The sequence below is a fragment of the Myotis yumanensis genome, unplaced genomic scaffold (genome assembly GCF_028538775.1).
Source record: "Myotis yumanensis isolate MYYU_CA2020_CCGP unplaced genomic scaffold, mMyoYum1.0.hap1 SCAF_3, whole genome shotgun sequence".
Lineage (NCBI taxonomy): Eukaryota > Metazoa > Chordata > Mammalia > Chiroptera > Vespertilionidae > Myotis > Myotis yumanensis.
Window position 1 is genome coordinate 176,936,494 of NW_027223754.1, and position 18,809 is coordinate 176,955,302.

The 18,809-nt window shown below is 39.1% G+C and overlaps 1 protein-coding gene across 1 annotated transcript in view; it reads left to right on the forward strand.

The window, feature by feature from the left end:
• TMTC1 (transmembrane O-mannosyltransferase targeting cadherins 1) overlaps positions 1 to 18,809 on the forward strand; it is a 227,314-nt gene that overhangs the window by 196,530 nt on the left and 11,975 nt on the right. Inside the window, exons 13-14 of the mRNA XM_070410488.1 lie at positions 2,709 to 2,817; positions 16,152 to 16,254. Coding sequence (XP_070266589.1) covers positions 2,709 to 2,817; positions 16,152 to 16,254 — 212 coding nt within the window. The remainder of the gene's footprint in view (positions 1 to 2,708; positions 2,818 to 16,151; positions 16,255 to 18,809) is intronic.

Consider the following 18,809-nt stretch of genomic DNA (forward strand, 5'->3'; position numbering starts at 1 on the left):
AGTCAGTCCCTTGAGAGATTCATAGAAATGCAGTTTTTCATAAAGAATCCACATTCCCTATAAGTAACCTTGATGCTAACTTTTCTGTTGTGTCACAAGAATGTTAATGGACAACCTGAAGTATACAGGTTCGTAGACTATATTCAGTGGTAATTAATCACACTGTGTTCTTATATAAAAGACTTACATTGCCATTCTAACTGATATGAGGCATGACAAATGAAAAATCATTAAATTTTATTATCAAATCGTTGTGTGTGTGCATTTTTCCCCTGCAGATCTTGAAGAATATCCAAGTTAAATTATGTCCTGAGGGACTTAATTTTCAGCCTTAATTTCCTAAGTCCATAACCCCCTTTGGATTTGGAGAGGATTTCCAAATGAATGTTAATAAAGATTTAAAAAATCCTTGGAGGAAGAGTTCTGCTAGCCATGAAATCAATAGTAAAATTACCAGGATTAAAAAATAAGATTTTTAAAATATATTTTATTAACTTTTTACAGAGAGAACAGGAGAGGGATAGAGAGTTAGAAACATGGATGAGAGAGAAACATCCATCAGCTGCCTCCTGCACACCCCCTATTGGGGATGTGCCTGAAACCAAGGTACATGCCCTTGACCGGAATCGAACCTGGGACCTTTCAGTCCACAGGCCGACACTCTATCCACTGAGCCAAACCGGTCAGGGCTAAAAAATAAGTTTTTATTTAAGTTGTGCCCTTGGAAGAATACTTCAAGAAATGTTTTAGAATAGAAATGCAGGAGTAAGTACATGTGTGCACTTCTATGGAGTGTTATGGGCACTCGTTAAGTGTTTGTTGACTAAATAAATTAATCAATAAGAAAGCAGCACCAAGAGAGCTGTAAAGCAACTTTTTTATAACCATGCAACTTTCAAGCCACATCCCAAGGACGATCTACTTAAGGACATGGGTGTCACGCTTTGATATTTTGCATTGAGAGGAGCCCAGTAGGAGTTAGCTAGACCCCAATAAAGGGAGGATGTCATGGACAGCCACCTCCCTCAGAGAATAGCCAGCACATCATAGACAGTGATAAATGTTGGTTCAATTGAATAGTTAAATGCAAGGTCTATGCTGGAAACATGACTTTTTTTCCCTCGAGGTCTGTGATAAAAGACTATCTTCCGGATAAAATCACCTTGTGATATGCTTGCTGCTTCTAACACGTGGAACTCGGACACGGGGAGTCAATATTAGTTTTCCCTCTGTAGAGCTTTGTCCTGCAGAGACTGAAGCTGTAGGGGTTTCATAGCAGGAGCTACTCTCAACTGCCTTTGATAATTCGCTGAAATCTCAGCAGGGTACAGATTACCCAGGAATCTGTTTTCAGTGCAGGCTCTGATTCAATGGGTCTGGCCAGAGCCTGAGACTCTGCATTGTTAACAAGCTCCTGAGTGATGCTGATGACACTGGTCCATGAATCACATGTTGAGCAGCAAGGTCGCGGAGGTAGATTTATGAGTAGAGAGAATAAGCGGGAGTGGTGTGATAGACGAGCACTGGCTCTTGACTCAGAAGATGGATTATGTGAATATGATGAGTCACCTGACTCTTCTGAATCCAAATGTTCTCATTAGAGAAAAATGAGTATAATAAGACACTAATACCTGCTGCATGGAATTGTTGTAAGAATAAAATTAATCATGTTATGTGAAAATTTACCAGAGCATATGGTAGATATTCATTGCTGATGAAAACCATTGTTGATTCTAAATAGAAAGAACATAGGCACACGATTCAGCATTGGTCATGGGAAAAGATGGGGGGGCCCTTTGGCTTTGCACTCTGTAGTTCCACGAGTTCCAGTCTTCCTTCCACTTCTTTTCCAGTTACAATATCTGTCCCTTAGCAAGGGATCGGTGTTTGTGGGACTGTACTAGCAGCGAAGTTGATCATTGCCAGTGTACATTTTTTTTGCTTCAAAGATATTGATATTAGGGAAATGACCCAGTGTTTCCCCAAGGCACTAACAGGAGAGAGAACTGTCACCCCAAATAATGGGAATAACATGGGGGCCTTGAGTCCTTTTTGAACCAGAAGCATAATCCCTGGGGGAAGATTAAAATGAAGAACAAAGATTCAGCCTCAATTCTGCATTAAAATATGATGATAAAATAGCCGATTGTTCTTAGCCAGCCATAGTCACAATATTCCTAATTTTATAAACTATGTGTAAAAAATGTATCTCTCTTAGTTAGAAAAACAAAGACTGACATGGGCAGTTTGGCTGGCTTGTCCCTGATGGGTGGCGTGGCTCGGCCCCCATAAGGCGCCTAGTCCACAGTGATGCAGCTGGTGCTACAGGGCCGAAAGTCATCTTCCACAGCCTCGCTACGGCTCCCGTGCACCCAGGGAAGGTCCCCACATTCCCTGTGAAGGTTTACCTTTCTGGCTAACACACTTGTAGAATATGAAATAACAACTCCCCAAAAGTGCACAGCAGGAAATAGAAGGTAGAAAAATCACTGAATAACCTGCAGCTTCATTTATGTCTTAACATCTCTTTCCACCGAGAATTCAGACAGAAACTGTTGACTCGAGACAGTGTTAGTTCAATTCATTTGCAGTGACACCCCAAGGGAATCGGTTAATCTTTGCTAACATAAACAGATCTTAAAGTCTAATCAGAAGGTTTCAATAACGTTTTATTAAAAGATGTCCCCTCTCCCTCTTGTAATCTACAGGTCCCAGGAGAAAAAAGAAGAGGCTGTCACTTTACTGAAAGATTCCATTCGATATGGCCCGGACTTTGCAGATGCGTATTCAAGCCTCGCTTCATTACTGGCTGAGCAGGTGATTGTTTCCATTTCATTTCACTTAATTTTTTTTCACAGAGTTTTGCTACTGATGGTTGAGCTTATAAGCTCATATTGGACAACTAATCTCTATGTTAGTTTTCTTCTTGACAAAAATCACAAGTGTAGTATTCTCACTCCAGTATTCTCTGTGAGGTGCAGGTGGTCCTTAGACAAAAGTGGTCTGTTATGCCCTGGCCTGATGGTTCAGTTGGTTGGAACTTCATTCCGTACACCAGATGGTTGTGGGTTTGATTCCTGGGAGGAGCACATACAAGGGAGACCAATCAATGTTTCTCTCTCTCTCTCTCTCTCTCTCTCTCTCTCTCTCTCTCTCTCTCAAAATCAACAAAAACATATCCTCAGGTGAGGGTTTTTTTTAAAAAAAGTTCATTATAGGCCTTTTGACATATTCTCTATCACTTCAGGACAAAATCTATCAAGAACAATGCACAGTATTTGCTGGTTTTATTACTATTTACTTATCACATTTTTTTCTGGGGGAATTGTTAATCTGCTGAGATCTCTAAAGTCAATATGGAGCCAATTACCACTCATTTTATAGACTCAGTGTCTTAATATCGGTTAGAAGGTCACAGAGGCTTACAGTACAGGCTCCTGAGACAACATTTCTCTCCGCATCAAAGAGGGGTATCTCATTCCCCTCCTTCTTTTCACCTGTGTCTAAGTGATTTGGTACCACTTCTCCATGTCCTGGATGCCTGCCCCCTGCTATGGGGAAACAAATGTAAGTTGTCTTCTCTAAAATGATGATAAGTTTTGTTGACACACTTAAGTGCCCTCGGTAAACAGTAGGTTCTGCTTTCATGCAATTGCCAGATTGTCTTTAAAATCAAACTCAGCATCTTTGAAAGATGCCCTGCACCCTCAGTTGGCTTAAATGTAATGAATGACTTGGTACTGCATGTCAGGTTCATAGAGGTGCAATTTGCAGGTGTCACTGGGAAACAAAGTTAAAACATTCTGTGAATATTTAAGTATCAGAAATGATAAGTCTAGTTGTCTTGCTCTAATACTCTACATATAATGTAGGTGGGCTGTAGCAAAAAGCCCATGTCTAGAATGGGTGATTTTAATGCAGGCTGTAGCACAACATTTAAACTAAAATGATGATGGTGATATTCTATGATATACTCTGGCAACCTCAGCTGCCTTAGGCTTAAGCTGAAACAGACACAGTAGGAATTTTCTGAGGAAATCATTGGTTCCATCATTTTTCCCTTTTCTCACCTCATCCTGGGTCCTTTATTTTGATAAGAAGACCTTTACTCTGCCTATGCCTGACTGGCTGTCTTGCAGCTACTCAGACACGCCAAGCATGCTTCTCACTCAGAACTTTGCACTAACTGTTCCCTTTGCATGCCACACTTTTCTCTCATATCTTAGTTTCCTTCCCTGTGTCACGCTGGTTTTAGCCCAGACATTACCATATCAGAGAGATTGTCTGTGACTAACGGTTCTAAATATTAACCTCACACTGCCTGTCTTGTTCTCTATCACCATACCCTGCCTTACTTTTCCCCATAGTGTTTATCACCACCTCACAGGTATTTATTTGTCTGTGATCCTTCTCCCACCACCAGAATACTTAACTCCATGAGAATGGCTGTCGGGTTTTATTCATGGCTATCTCCCCACATCTGCCACCTTATATGCAATCAATACATTTTGAGTAAATAAATGAGTCAATATGAAGAGAAGAACATGGAGCCCCTCCAATCTAGCACATATTCTAAATTTACTCTTATATTACAAGGGAGGCTGGGCAGGTGGGCCACACTGTTTTGTAGCTGAACTGTGCCTCAGAATGATGTTCTTGTCCTCCACTGAGGAAGAGCATGTGAAATTGCTCAATCATAACCATCGGGTTGGGGATGGAATTGAGGCCAGCACCTCCTAAAGCATTCAGTGGCTTCTTTATGACATCTCGAGGGAGAAATTTCTCTCATGTTTCAGTATTAGGAAAGGCTAGGCTATTGAATTGCAAGATTTTTGTTTTCTTTTTAATCTGATGCATGATAAACCTTGCAAATACTAGAAAGGTTAAATCTCTCCCATCCCCAGCCCCCAAACTTTGTCTAATAACCAGTCTGAACTCTACAATCTGCTTTTCTGTGTGTGCTGCTTTTACTCCTGGCTTTATTATCATTTTCCTTAATAATTTATTTTATCCAATGTATGTCCTCTATTTTTGAAAACTGCTTCAGTTTCTTTGTGGAATAATAAGGTGTAAATAAGTAAATAAGGCATTACGTTAATATTTCCCATTCATATTTTTCCCCACAACTCACCAGGACAGCTAATAAACATTAAATTTCTCTTCTTGATGAAAATGGTCCTTAGGATAAATGACAATATCACTTACATAATACTAGTAATAACCCAGTGTTTTGTTTGAGGGAAGCTCTTTACAGATATTCACACAGTTCCATCTTTCTGTAATGGCATCTTTTCTTTCTCTCCCCCTCAACTCTCCCTTTTTCAAGATCCAAGTCAACTTCTACTTCCTCCCTCAACATTCTTCCACCTTCCCATCTCATGGTGAGTTATATTGAGTTATATTTCTTTGGAGCTCTTATAACATTTTAGGAAAGACATATCAATTACTCATATTTTATTTCTTAAATTAATACCTTGAACTATAATTTAAACAGTTTTTGAGGTTTATTTTCCTTGCAAAACTGCAAGTTTCTTTAAGAAAAGCAGTATTGCCAGGCTGGTGTGGCGCAGTGGTTGAGCATCGACCTAGGAACCAAGAGGTCACGGTTTGATTCCCAGTCAGGGCACATGCCCAGGTTTTGGGCTCAGTCCCCTACTGGGGAAGTGCAGAAGGTGGCCAATCAATGATTCTCTTTCATCATTGATGTTTCTCTCTCTCCCTCTACCTTCCTCTCTGAAACCAATAAAAATATATTTTAAAAAATAAAAGTAATAAAAATGTGATAAATATATTTTTGTGAACCACAATGGCAAGTCGATGTAAAGTTATTGCATGTCTCATAGTTGAAGTTATGAAGAATTTTTACGAAAACCAAATTGTGACTATGGCCATGACCTTTTCTAACATGCAAAGGTCACATCTTTTGCCGGTCTTTCCTATTCTAGGTTCAAATGAAAAATGCTGTGAGACCTAAGAATGTAATTGAAAGAGTGGAAGGTTCTCTGTTCTGCTCCTTTGGGCAGTTGATTTTAACATCAAAGAGACAGAGCAGCCGATGAGTATAACTCAGGATTACCTCCCTCCCTTTCAACATCTTGTCTTCATGTTTTGAGTTCTTTAGTGATAAAAAGGTGCTTCGGATACACAAGCAAGGCACAGAGAAACTATTAGAAGAAAATCCACCTAGCTTCACATTCTTCGGCAGCAAGATGAATTCATTTTTGTGTGTCACGACCTTGTTTAACAGCATTCCACAATTTCAAACATCCAGTGTATACGAAAGCAACGTTCACAAACCTTCGTCAATCTAAGACACACTTGTGTAACTCTCCCCTCACAGGTTATCTTCCGGGCCACCTGTGCACATGGATGGCCATGCTTACTGTGGGGTTGGGGTGTGGTGGGGGTAGGCTAATGTTAGAAAACTCTTTCCTACACTGAGCTAAAATCCCCAGTCCTATAATTTGCTCTTATTGGGCCCAGGGCAACAGAGAGCTTCTTGACTACAGCTTATGAGCACAATTACTTTGTCACTTCTCTAATTATCTATTTTGTTTTCTTTTTTTCAAACAGGCAGAAGCCTGTAGTGGCCTTAGATATTCAGTTTGCTTATCCATGATTTAAATTTTTTAAATGTATTTTTATTGATTTTAGAGAGGGGAAGGGAGAGGAATAGAGAGGTAGAAACATCGATGAGAGAGAGAAATATCAATTGGCTGCCTCCTGCACACCCACACTAGGGATTGAGACCACAACCCTGGCATATGCCCTAACGGAGAATCAAACTGTGACCTCCTGGTTCATGAGCTGACACTCAGCCATTGAGACACACCAGCCAGATTAATTATCTCTTTTCTAAGCCAACCCCACTTCTTTCAACTTGTTTCTCATTTACCCTGGTTTCTAAACACTTTCCTTCTGGTCATGTTTCTTTGTCTGGCCTCTGGATTATCTATTTTCTTCATGACAATATGGCTCCCAAATGGTATAGAAATATTTACTTTCCTGTCTTGAGGTCTCGTGTATCTATTTTATCACACCCTAAAATGAATAATGCTAGTTGTTTAGCTTCCACGTGATGCTCTGGCTCAGATTGGAGATTCATTCCACTGAAATCCCTAAAAATGTGAAGGTTTGTTAATCCAGGTCTCACTCATTTTGCAGGCAACTTTTCGTAACCTGCATGAACAAATTCATCTTTATCTGTCTTTAATCTCTATTTCTTTATATCAGCCTGAAATTTCTGGTGTTCTAAGACTTTTTAGTCCTTTTTCTGCCATTCATTTTACTACCTTTTCCAGCTATTTCAGTTGGCAAATTGAGTAAGAATAGCTTCTAGGTATTTATTTACATTTTTAATAACACAATGTTGCCTAGATCAGTAGCAGGTAGAAAGAAAGCCCACCTTGTGTCTGTAGAATTTTTTCTCCAGGTTGACCTCTATTTTACCCAAGACTCTTTAGGTACAGTTATTCAAATTTTGGCTAATTCATTGAATTATGTTATCATCCTAGCTCACCTCTCTCAGTCTTGTCCACAAGAATGTTGTGAGACACTTTGTCGGACTCATTCTAAAATCTTTCCCTTGATCTAAGGTTGTGATTCTATCAAAAAATGGGGGCGGGGGAGGAAACAAGGTCTACTTGGCCTGCCCTCCTGTTATTGCAAGCATACTGCCATCTCTTGACACCATTTCCTGTCCTCACTGCCAATAAATCCACGACTGTAATAATACCTTCTAGGTTTTTTCTGTGACTGACATTGTATTTCTCACTCTGTTGGAACCTGAAGGTAGTAAGTAAATCTGGTCAGAGTAGAGAATCTGAGAAGGGGACATTTGAAAAATAGGTTAATAAGCTTGAAAAGACATTCTATGGTGGAATATATTAAGGCCCAAAATGAAGCACACTTTTGAAATTGATATATAATAGAAAGAAAAGATTAAATGTCTGAGGAATGGGTTTTTAAAAATGTGAAGAAGAAGGTCCAGTGGATATATGTGAGGCTTTTAATGCATTTAGGTGGTGTGAGTGGTTGAGATCCTTGTTTCAGGAAGAACGTGTGGGAATGGCTAAACTCTACTGTGGAAAAAGAATCCCTTTGTACCTGAAGACTATCTGCATGAGGAGGCTGAAAGGAAAGAGAAATAGAGAAGTAAGAACTCCAGGGCAGAGTGCTAAAAGACTGAGAAGATGCATGGCCACTGGTAACTACAGGGAAGCCAGGGAGGAGCAAGATGTTAGGAAGGGAGAAAATGAGATCAGCTTCAACATTTTTTTTTCAGTCACACAAGTAATATAAAAACATAATGGAAAGTGTAGAAAAATCAGAGAAAATAAAAGATACCTTTTGTCTATAATATAATATAATATCTGGAAACAACAAATACTTTCATTTTTTTAATATCCTGCAGGTCTTTTTAATATACTTATTTTGTTTTCATACTTACATTAACATATCATTTGTATTCTGTTCTTTTCACTTGCTCTTAAATTATACATAATGTGGTATGTATTTTCATGGTGCTAAATGGCCTTCATAAATATAACTTTAATGGCTGCATACCAGTTTATCAAAATGATGCATTGTAATATGAATAATTATATCCTAGCTGTTGGTCATTTGGAGTGTGTGTGTGTGTGTGTGTGTGTGTGTGAACTTTATGTTTCTTACGGCTTTTTAAAAACAATATTCTGAATAGTTTCCTAATGAAGGATTCCTAGAAGTAGAATTCCCATGTCAAAGAGGATTAGCATGTTTTGTCGAGATATCTTACTAAATGGCTCTTGGGATACATCACTAAATTGCTTTCCAAAAGAGCGGTACCAATATGCTCTGCCACCAGCATGTGTACACTCTTCACATCTTGAATGTTAGTGGAACATTTGAATGAAAATAGCATATGGACAGATGGCAGTGAGAGAGATCAGGGATGGAAAGATAGATTTAGGACTTCAGTTAAGTGAAACCACGTTATGAGTGGGTGATTTCTCTGACGGGGAAATGAAGACTAGTATAGGGAGGAGAAATCTTAAAGTATCTTTTAACTTTTTCATTTTATGTATAAAAAGTGAGGTGGACAGAATTAAGTGCTGTTCAAGATCCTACAAACAACTAGTGTCAGGACCTGGACTAGAGCCTGATCTCTCAACCCGTCCCCCACAGCTTTCATTGTGTGATGCTGGGGTCCAGTGATCAGACTGTGGTAAGGGTCATTGTTTATGAGATTGGGTATACCAGGGCCAGAAGGGAGAAGAGAAGCGATAGAGGAAACCCACGGGGGTGAGTTGTCATAGCAATTAGATACATAAAAGGACCCAGAAGAAAGCTAATCCTCTCATGTCTATTACAGCAAATAAGAAAACAAAGAACAAAAAATAAACTCTTAGATTCAAAGTCAGGGTGGTCTCTGGCTTGCTCCTCTCCTCTGGTTCTCCATTAGCATTCAGAACTGGCTGTACTCCAGCTTCACAGATAGGATGATAAACATTTACAGACCCACCATCATTTTTAAGCAGCTCATTCTTGCCATACATTAGATAGCTTGCAATACACTAGCAGTAAAGGAAATAAAATTAACATTGTTTATGACTCTGACTCACTGCAAATTATGGCTAGCCCCAGGTTTATAGCCTGTTGAAAAACTCATTTAATTAATTTGATAACACTTAAAATAAAATATTTCCTTTCTTTTATTTTGGAATATGACCTCACCTGATATAAGAATGAAAATTGGAACAATAAAATATATATTGGAAGTGTAGATCAGCATTAACAGGTTCAGGGTCAATTTCTGTCCTTCTAAAAATGCCCCCTTTGGGGTATTTTCAGCCATGGATAGCATTGCATGTGTGGCCAAGTCAACTTGTACTGGACCCCACTTTAAGAATTCATGGATTTAATTATTTAGTACACGTTTATTTAGCATCTAGCTACCACCAAGCATTAGAGATTGTTGAAGCAGCAGAGGATGCACCTTATCCTTATGGAATTTAGAAGCTATAAAGTAAGGCTACCCCTAAACAAAGAGTTATGTTGTTGGCCCCCTCCCCAATATCTAACACAATTGTGACAAGTGGGCAAAGGGAAAGCACCAGTGTGAATGTTAAGGAGACCTAACCTCATGTGGGGAGGGGGGACAGTGGCCAAAGAGTCACATTTAATCTGACACCTGAAGAATTTATGGATTGTAAAAAAAATGGAAATTTATAGATTAGGAAAAAATGAATAGCACAAGCTATCTGGCCAGAGAGAATAGACCATGTGCAGCTCTGAGGTGGAGAACAGTAGAGGTGTCTTCCTCTAATAAAAACAAAGTCATGTGCCTAGAAATGCAACGAATGAGGAAGAAATGGCATAAGAAGGAAGCTGTAATTCTAGGGAATGTGGGTTTTTCTATTTTCCAGGCCTCCTGACTATTATACCCATGTCGTTGCATAGAAGTCCTTTGGTTGTGCCCTGACCGGTTTCGCTCAGTGGGTAGAGCATCAGCCTGTGGACTGAAAGGTCCCAGGTTCGATTCTGGTCAAGGGCATGTACCTTGGTTGCGGGCACATCCCCAGTGGGAGATGTGCAGGTGGCAGCTAATCGATGTTTCTCTCTCATCGATGTTTCTAACTCTCTATCCCTCCCCCTTTCTCTCTGTAAAAAATCAATAAAATATATTTTATAAAAAGGAAGTCCTTTGGTTGAAATTTTCCCCCTTTCTCCCACCGTCCCCTGCCTTCCCTCTGAGGCTTGACGGTCTGATTGATGCTTCTCTGTCTCTGGATCTGTTTTTGTTCATCAATTTATGTTGTTCATTATATTCCACAAATGAGTGAGATCATGTGATATTCATCTTTCTCTGATTGACTTATTTCACTTAGCATAATTGTAATTGCTTACTCTTGTCATACTTTTTTTTTTTTTGGTTCTTTTTATTATTCTTGGCATTTCCTCTTTAAAATATTTCTCTCACCTGAAATTGTTACAGGGTGGTGTTGATCACAGTCTACTGAATGATGAGAAAACTCAGGTCGAGAAATACCTAACATTTCGTGGTGTGGAGGCTCGCCAAGTTAATTGATTCATTTCAGTTGAACGTGAAGGAGAATTAGACATCAAACACTGACAGCATGTTTCTGATAAATGTTCATGTTGATGACTGATGGGTGAAAATGTTTTATGAGAAGGAAAAGCAAAGAAGAGGGTGAGAAAGCAGACACCTTTGCTTTGCGTTTTAAACTGCTGTGTCTTGAAGATTTTCTCAGAGAAGTCACTCACACGAGTTTAAACACCTCCATTGGTCCAAAATTTCCCAGGTTTGTCATAGTAAATAAAGTCATTTATTAGTCACAATAAAGTTATGACTTTTCTGAAAGAGAGAGGATCTCTAATCTTCTCCATGTTTAATGTTGTAGATATGTTTCTATCCTTTTTTTCAAGAATTCAGATCTCTGTCCAAGATTTAATCAATATCTGATGAGGGGATAGCAAAATTGCAACAAGTACTTCCCAGTGCTCTTCCTCCATACATTATTGGGTAACCGGGGCTATGTGGTTATTGCACTTGAACTATTAGAAATGTTTTCCAAACATATCAGTTTGTTCAAGAGAGTTCCTTGTTCAGAAGATCGAGTTTTCACTTCTCCCCTCCCCCCTTACAGTAGAAAGCATACCATGTTGGGTAATTACAGCATATAAAAAGTGGAGATGTGGAGTACGTTTTATTTCTCCCCTAAGGCCCATTTTATTTCCACCCCACTGAAAACCTTCAGAGCCTTGGGGAGGAGCCCATGGCTGCATGCTGCCCATTTTAAACCACTGCCCTTGAAGGCTGATTTCATGCTGAGGCAGCGGAGCAGTTGGTTGGGGACTCAGATGTACAGCAGACAGTATTTTTTGTCAGACCCATTCTCTGGGTCCCAAGCATTTTTAATTAAAGTTGTTCTATAAATAGTTATGTTCATTTCTCCTGGATCTTACAAATCAGTAGACACTAAGAATGGTCAGGCTTAGGTCAGGATATCTAGCCAGAAGAGGCAAATAAAAGTGAGTGCATGAAATTGAGCTTCAGGGATTGAATACTACTACTTTTTAAAATAAGTGCATTGTCTTTCCAAAGAAGGTTGAATTTATTTTAAATAAATACCTAGAAGGTATTTTTCTTCTTTCATTTTTCAATAACTGGATTTAATCATTCCTTGAAATTTACAGTCAAGTGAAAGGAAAAGAAAGACAGATATTGAAGACATTTTTCATAGAGCCAGAGTCCTGAGACTGCCCTTGGGGGTTACCAAGAGTACAGAGGTATGATTACTTGCTTCTGACACGCCCGGTCTTTTAAATCCCATTACTTCTTTCGACTTTGAAAATTGAATTTCTAATGGAAACCCAGCACATAAAGCCAAACATAAGAGAAGTTTTAGACGAAAAAGGTGATCTCTGTCTATTTTGGAGCAGCAAGGAAATGAGGGGAAAAGTAAAATTAAATCAGGTAAAACAGTAATTGCACTTGAAAACTGTTGTTAACTGTTATATTTGACTTCAGCAAGTTGGAATGTGAAGACATCAACTTTCTTTCAGGAAAAATGCCTTTCAACTCTCCCACAATTTAGCTATAAGGAAGTTTTTAAGGTCTCAAGCAGCCATAGATTTTTTTCAAGCACATCTTTAAGTTACACGGCTGCGAGAGTTCATGGTCACCAGCATCCTTGGGTATTTGGATCATGATGGGTGTGCAGTTCCTATCCAACCCCAAGTCTGGGGGTCACTTCTTGTTGCCTCCCAAGTACCTTTTGCTTCCCCTCCTGTGACACTGCCACCACACATTGCAAAGTTTCCTTCTTGTTTGAATCCTACTTAATCGTCTGTAAGGGCAGGATTGTGTCTGTCTCATTCACTCTTCTGTCTCAGCTGTATATTTGGCTCGTGGATGGTGCTCATGAAATATTTGTTGAGGAGATGGATGGATGGATGGATATCCAAAAGTGTAATTGTTTCTTTTGATGCCAGACACTCTTGTTTATTCCCAGAAACTTATTTAATTCAGGGGTTACCAATTCCCTGAACGTTCAATGAAAACCTAGGTTTTTCTCTGTCCCCTTGTAGCTGTGAGATCTTGGGCAAACATTTTGTACCCAAGTTTCTCTATTTGTTAAAAATGGTAGCTCATTAGTATCTATTAATGTTTTTTCCAGCTCTAATATTCTTTTATTTCCTTATATTTCTCATCTATTGTTTTTTTTAATACTTTTTTATTTTTATTTTACTATGACTATGTTAGTGTATGTAAAAGTGCCTTACAAAATATTTTAAAATCCTATAAAACTAAAGATTTGGCATTAGTGCCAAACATTAACACTGGTCAGGTGGTAACACTGAAAACTCAAAATGTTCAAGTTATTGTTTATTGATCTCTGTATCAGAAAGTGGTTAAGAAAAAACATTTAAGTTACTTGATTATTTCTTATATAAAGTTACTTAAGTTTGATGGGAGAGGAACTATAAACTGTTGGCTGAAATGCCCCTTGGACGGTTCTGATGCCTAATGCTCTAGGCCACCTGAGCTCAGAGCATCTGTACTTACCTCTTTAATACACTGCTCACATTGGGTTTATTGTCAGTTCATTCATCTTTGAGCTCCTTAAATAGAGGTATTTTGTTTTATTCATCTTCATGTCTTTGGTATCTATCTCTCAGTGTGATAAGTAGTAATATTAACACTAGTCGTGCTTCTGATAGTAGTAGTAGTAAGGGAAATGGTTAACATGACCAAGTGCTGACTATGTACTAAGCATTATTCTAAGGGCTTCACATGTTTTAATCCATTTAATCAACACAACAACCCTATGAAAGGTACTCATTATCCCTATTTTCAATTGGGTACATAGAAGAGAAGTAAGATCACACAGATAATAAATGGTGAGGCTGAGATTCCAGTCCATAGCCGCAAACAGTGGCAGTCCGATTTTTAATCACTGTGTCATAGTTTCTATAGCCATTGCAATAAACGTGTGCTGAATGAATGGATAAATCAGTAAATATTAAATGGTACCCTCTCTTAATTTGATTGGAGTCTTATATAATTTGTGTTTTGCCTGTCTCCATTTAACACACACATATGCCCACTCATAGATTTGCTAGTCCTCTAGTAGATGATATCTTTCTAAAGTTTTTCTTCTCCTCGGTAGATTGAGGAGATATTTTGAAATTTTCATTCATCTTTAACTTTTTTGAGTTTGGTAACTTACTGAGCTTGGCAATTAGAAAAATAATTTTAAATATTGATATTCATTTTTGCTTGATTATAATAATAAAAACATAAAATGCTAATTAGACTGGACAGCCGAACAACCTTCCGGACATCATTCCGGACGTCCTTCCAGACAAAGCCACTGCAGCGGGGGCAGAGGCAGAGGCGGTTAAGGGTGATCAGGCAGGCAGGTGAGCAGTTAGAGGCGATCAGGCAGGCAGGCAAGTGGTTGGGGTGATCAGGCAGGCAGGCGAGCAGTTAGGAGCAATCAGGTGGGCAGGCAAGTGGTGAGGGGTGATCAGGCAGGCAAGGGAGTGGTTAGGGGTGATGAGGCAGGCAGGCAGAGTGGTTAGGGGAGATGAGGCAGGCAGGCAGAGTGGTTAGGGGTGATGAGGCAGGCAGGCAGAGTGGTTAGGGGAGATGAGGCAGGCAGGCAGGCAGGCGCGCAGTTAGGAGCTAGTGGTCCCGGATTGCAAGAGAGATGTCTGACTGCCAGTTTAGGCCTGATCCCCCTGGATTGGACATCCCCCGAGGGGTCCTGGATTGTGAGAGGGTGCAGGCCAGGCTGACAGACCCCACCTCCATCCCCCATGCACGAATTTTGTGCACTGGGCCTCTAGTGATTCTATAATTTCGATAAGTGAAATTTGCCAGATTCAAACCACACTTTGTTCCCAAAATGGTACTTCAATGTGTGGATTTGAAGAAATGGCCTTGGTCATTCTACAGAAGGTAAACTGTCTTTACTTTTCTGGGCCAAATCAGAGTTAGGCTTCTTGGCTTATGCTGAGTGCTCTCAATACTTTTTCATTCACAAGCTTAAGGTGTCATGTCTGAGAAAACTGATGCTATACCTTCCCTTGTCATTTGGTTGAATGCTTGGTAGTAGTAACTTGTGATAAAATTACAGAAAATGTTGATGTTCCAAGCATATTAAAGGAAAAGTTGTGATGTGCTTGATGCCAAATCATTTCTTTTCACCTGACCTTACAATAGTACTAGGGAACTATGAACTTGTTTACTTGTGAGAAATTGTTAGAACCTGGGTAATGTTGATTCATTAATTATCTGTTACCTTCTACATTGTGAGGTGTATGTGACATGACAAGGTGGTTGTGGAGAAAAAGAAGTGCTTAAAAGCTAATTCAGAGTTATTAAAGTATGTTCCGTGAATGTTCGGAGGGTAGATCAGGGCAATTAGAAAATGACCCGTTGGAGAAGTGGTGGTTCACTTGGACCTTGCCACAGAGGGAGGAGTTGCAGGCATGCCTTTGAAGGGACATATATTCCTGTTGGAAGGAATAGCTGAGAGATGGAAAGCACAGGTTGGATAAAGGAAAGTGGCAAATAGTTTGGTGGGCTATAAGAAATATTTCAAAAAAGAAGGGATATGACAAAGCCTCCCATAATCTGCATCCACTTCTCCCCCCCTTCCCCCCCCCCCACACCAAACCTCTCCAAATAAACCATACAGTGCAGCTAAAAAGAGTAATAACTATACAAATGCAGCTGTAAGACAACTATCCCAGGCCTCTCTGTCTCCCAATCAGATTGCCACCTAGGAAGTATTCCTATATTGATGAGTCAACCTTTTTCATCCAGAGACTTACTGGGTGGAGGGCATCCCATTCAAAAAACCATTTTGAGGCTATTTCCAGCTATAGAGCAAATCCTTCCAGGTATCACTTCTCAGTAAACATCAGCTGTTTGTCTTAAAGGAATGAAGCACAGGTATGAATTATAGGTGTGCATGTAGTTATCATTGACTTTAATTCAGCAGAGTACCTCGTGTTGATCTCAGTGCCTATTGCATAGTAGGTGCCCAGTAAATTATTTCCTGCTTTTCTCACTTCTTTTCAGTTTATTGTTAATTCTTTCAACTTTCTCATTTATTTTTCTTTATTCTCTTGTAAAGGAGAGATTTAAGGAAGCTGAGGAAATGTACCAGGCTGGAATAAAGAACTGTCCAGATAGCTCAGACTTACACAACAACTATGGAGTTTTCTTAGTTGATACTGGTAAGTGAAATTAGAGAGAATCTGTTCTGTTGAGATTAGATAATGCTCTCGAGCAAAATGGCAACCACCCAAATAATGCCTCCGAAGTACAATTCACTGGGCTTGGCAGGATGCTAACACCACTGACAGTCACAGTGTGCCATGGAGCTGTCATTATCTAAATCTTCAGGCTCAGTTCAGTAAAAGTGCCCAGTTCTTATAATCATATCTTTAGGGAAAACTCCCCAGGAGACAGGAAGTAGTCTTGATGATTTAATGGCTCTTCTTTGAGTACCATTTATACAAGTTTATAAATCTATGATAATGAAATGTTCCTCTACAATGATGCACAACCTGTTCTGAATCTAGTTACTGGCAGATGGTAAATACTTTTCTGCAACTGATTTTTTTAAAAAGCCTCCAGAGTTATTTTATTGTTTCTCGTGTGTTATACGTTACAGAAACTGTATTATTGTAATTGATAAAGTATTCTCATATGACTGTGCTATGTAAAATACACTTACTCCATCCTATTTAATGCGAAACTTCACAGAGCAGGGATTCTGTTTTCTTTATGGCTTGTGCTCCATATATGTTGTGAACACTATAAAAGATTTAAAAATTTGAATTTAATGCAAAAGCACTACTTCATTCCCATTAACTATTATACTACCTGCTACTGGCCCTGCAATAAAATTTAATTTTAATTATTTTGTCAGTGTGAAATATTCTAAAGGGTTTTTGTTTTGGAGGATGTTGGAAGTTCTTCTGTTTTAGAGAACATAACTTTACATTGTGATACACTAAGAAACTGCCCATATTTTTACATGTAAAATGGTTTTGTAGTGCCACCTGCTGGTTCATTAGCAACATAATAATAAAGCCCATAACACAAAGATGTAAGCACCAGAAGAGACCCCTAGGCCTGATCTAGTACTCTTCCTTCTACTTCAACAAAAAACTCCACCCCAATAAACACCACTGACAATACTATATACCTTCCCACCACTTTCTCTGTATTTGTGTTTTTATACTGGTGCAATTCTCCCCATCACCAGTAATCTGGCACTCCTACTTAAACTTGCATTCAAAAAAGGTGGGCTTCTCTTGAGAAGATGCCTGTGCAGGTCATAACGTCCCACTCCATCTAAACGTTAGACTCTTCCACCGCTCCATTACTTAGACATACTCTCACAGGAAGCTTCTGTGGAGAACCTTATCAGACTAGAGAGACTTGATTCTAGTTCTGGCCTTTACCCTCACTTGCCCTGGGATCCTTGTCAAGTCTCTTAATGTCTTTGCACTTTAGTGTCTGTATCTGTAAGCAATAATTTTGTTTACCCTAAAATAGCTCCTAAGTCCTAAAAGGCAGCTAAGCGGTATCAATAGGCAACTAAATAGCATCAAAAATACCTGCAAAGATCATATGAGACCACTTAATTAAAGTGTTTTAAAATGTACAATATATTGGACAAATGCAAGGTGGCATTGTTTTTTTAAATTAATGCCTTTTAAAAATATGTGGTTAAAAATATTTTTAGGTACAGCTAATACATGCTAATTTGTTTATTTACTTTTAATTTATCTTTATTGTTGAAAGTATTACAGATGTCCCCTTTTTCCTCCGATTGTGCCCCTCCAACCCACTCCTACCCCCTCCCCCGGCCTTCACCACACTATTGTCTGTGTTCATGGGTTATGCATATAAGCATATAAGTTTTTGGTTAATCTCTTCCTGCAATACATGCATATTTAAGCAGTGTCTCAGGTGCGATGCTGTAGTATAGTAATTGAGACAGACCCTTAGAAATTACTTCAGGACAGTTTTCTTTCTATAATAGCCAATTCCATGTTTTTGCATAATGAGTAGCCACACATCTTTATAAATAACAATCACTGATGATCTCAACACATCATAATAGCTAGGGTAATGGCCAGAAACACTTAGACTAAAATTAATAATATATAATATATATATTAAAAGAAATGTGTTTTAGTTTCTGTTAGGGTCGCTGAAGAAAGAATGCATGAGGCCAAAAGGGGTAAAGAATTATGAATTATAGATTTATTGTTATATCTGCTAGCAGAAGGGCTGAAGTCAAAACTGCATCAGCAGGGTAGAGTGGGGGGATATTTATGTCTCTTTTAAGGGTCAGTCAGAGTAACTGGTGGGACTAGGTACAGGTGGGGGCCAGGTGTAGGCGGTCCCTGGAAACTGGGCGAGGCTGTTTGCTGGAAACCAAAGGTCGTTAATCATGAAACCTACAATGAGAATAACAGAAAAATTACCGGGAGGGGCGAGAGTCCCAAGCAGAGCATAATGGAGTGCAAGAATGTGCCTAACAGTTTCTATTGCTTTTTTATTGTTAATTTCTCTGGAAATGGGAATGAATTGTTAAATGGCTCAAAGTTAGGCAGTGGCAAGGAGAAAAAGCCCCAATGCACAGTAATTCACATGCTGAATAATTGATGGCATGGCTCTGTAAGAAGAATGATGTACATCAGAAGAGAAATGAAAGCCCTCGTGTATTTTATAATTAAGGCATGTTCTGCTCTTAATGCTCTTACTCACGCAC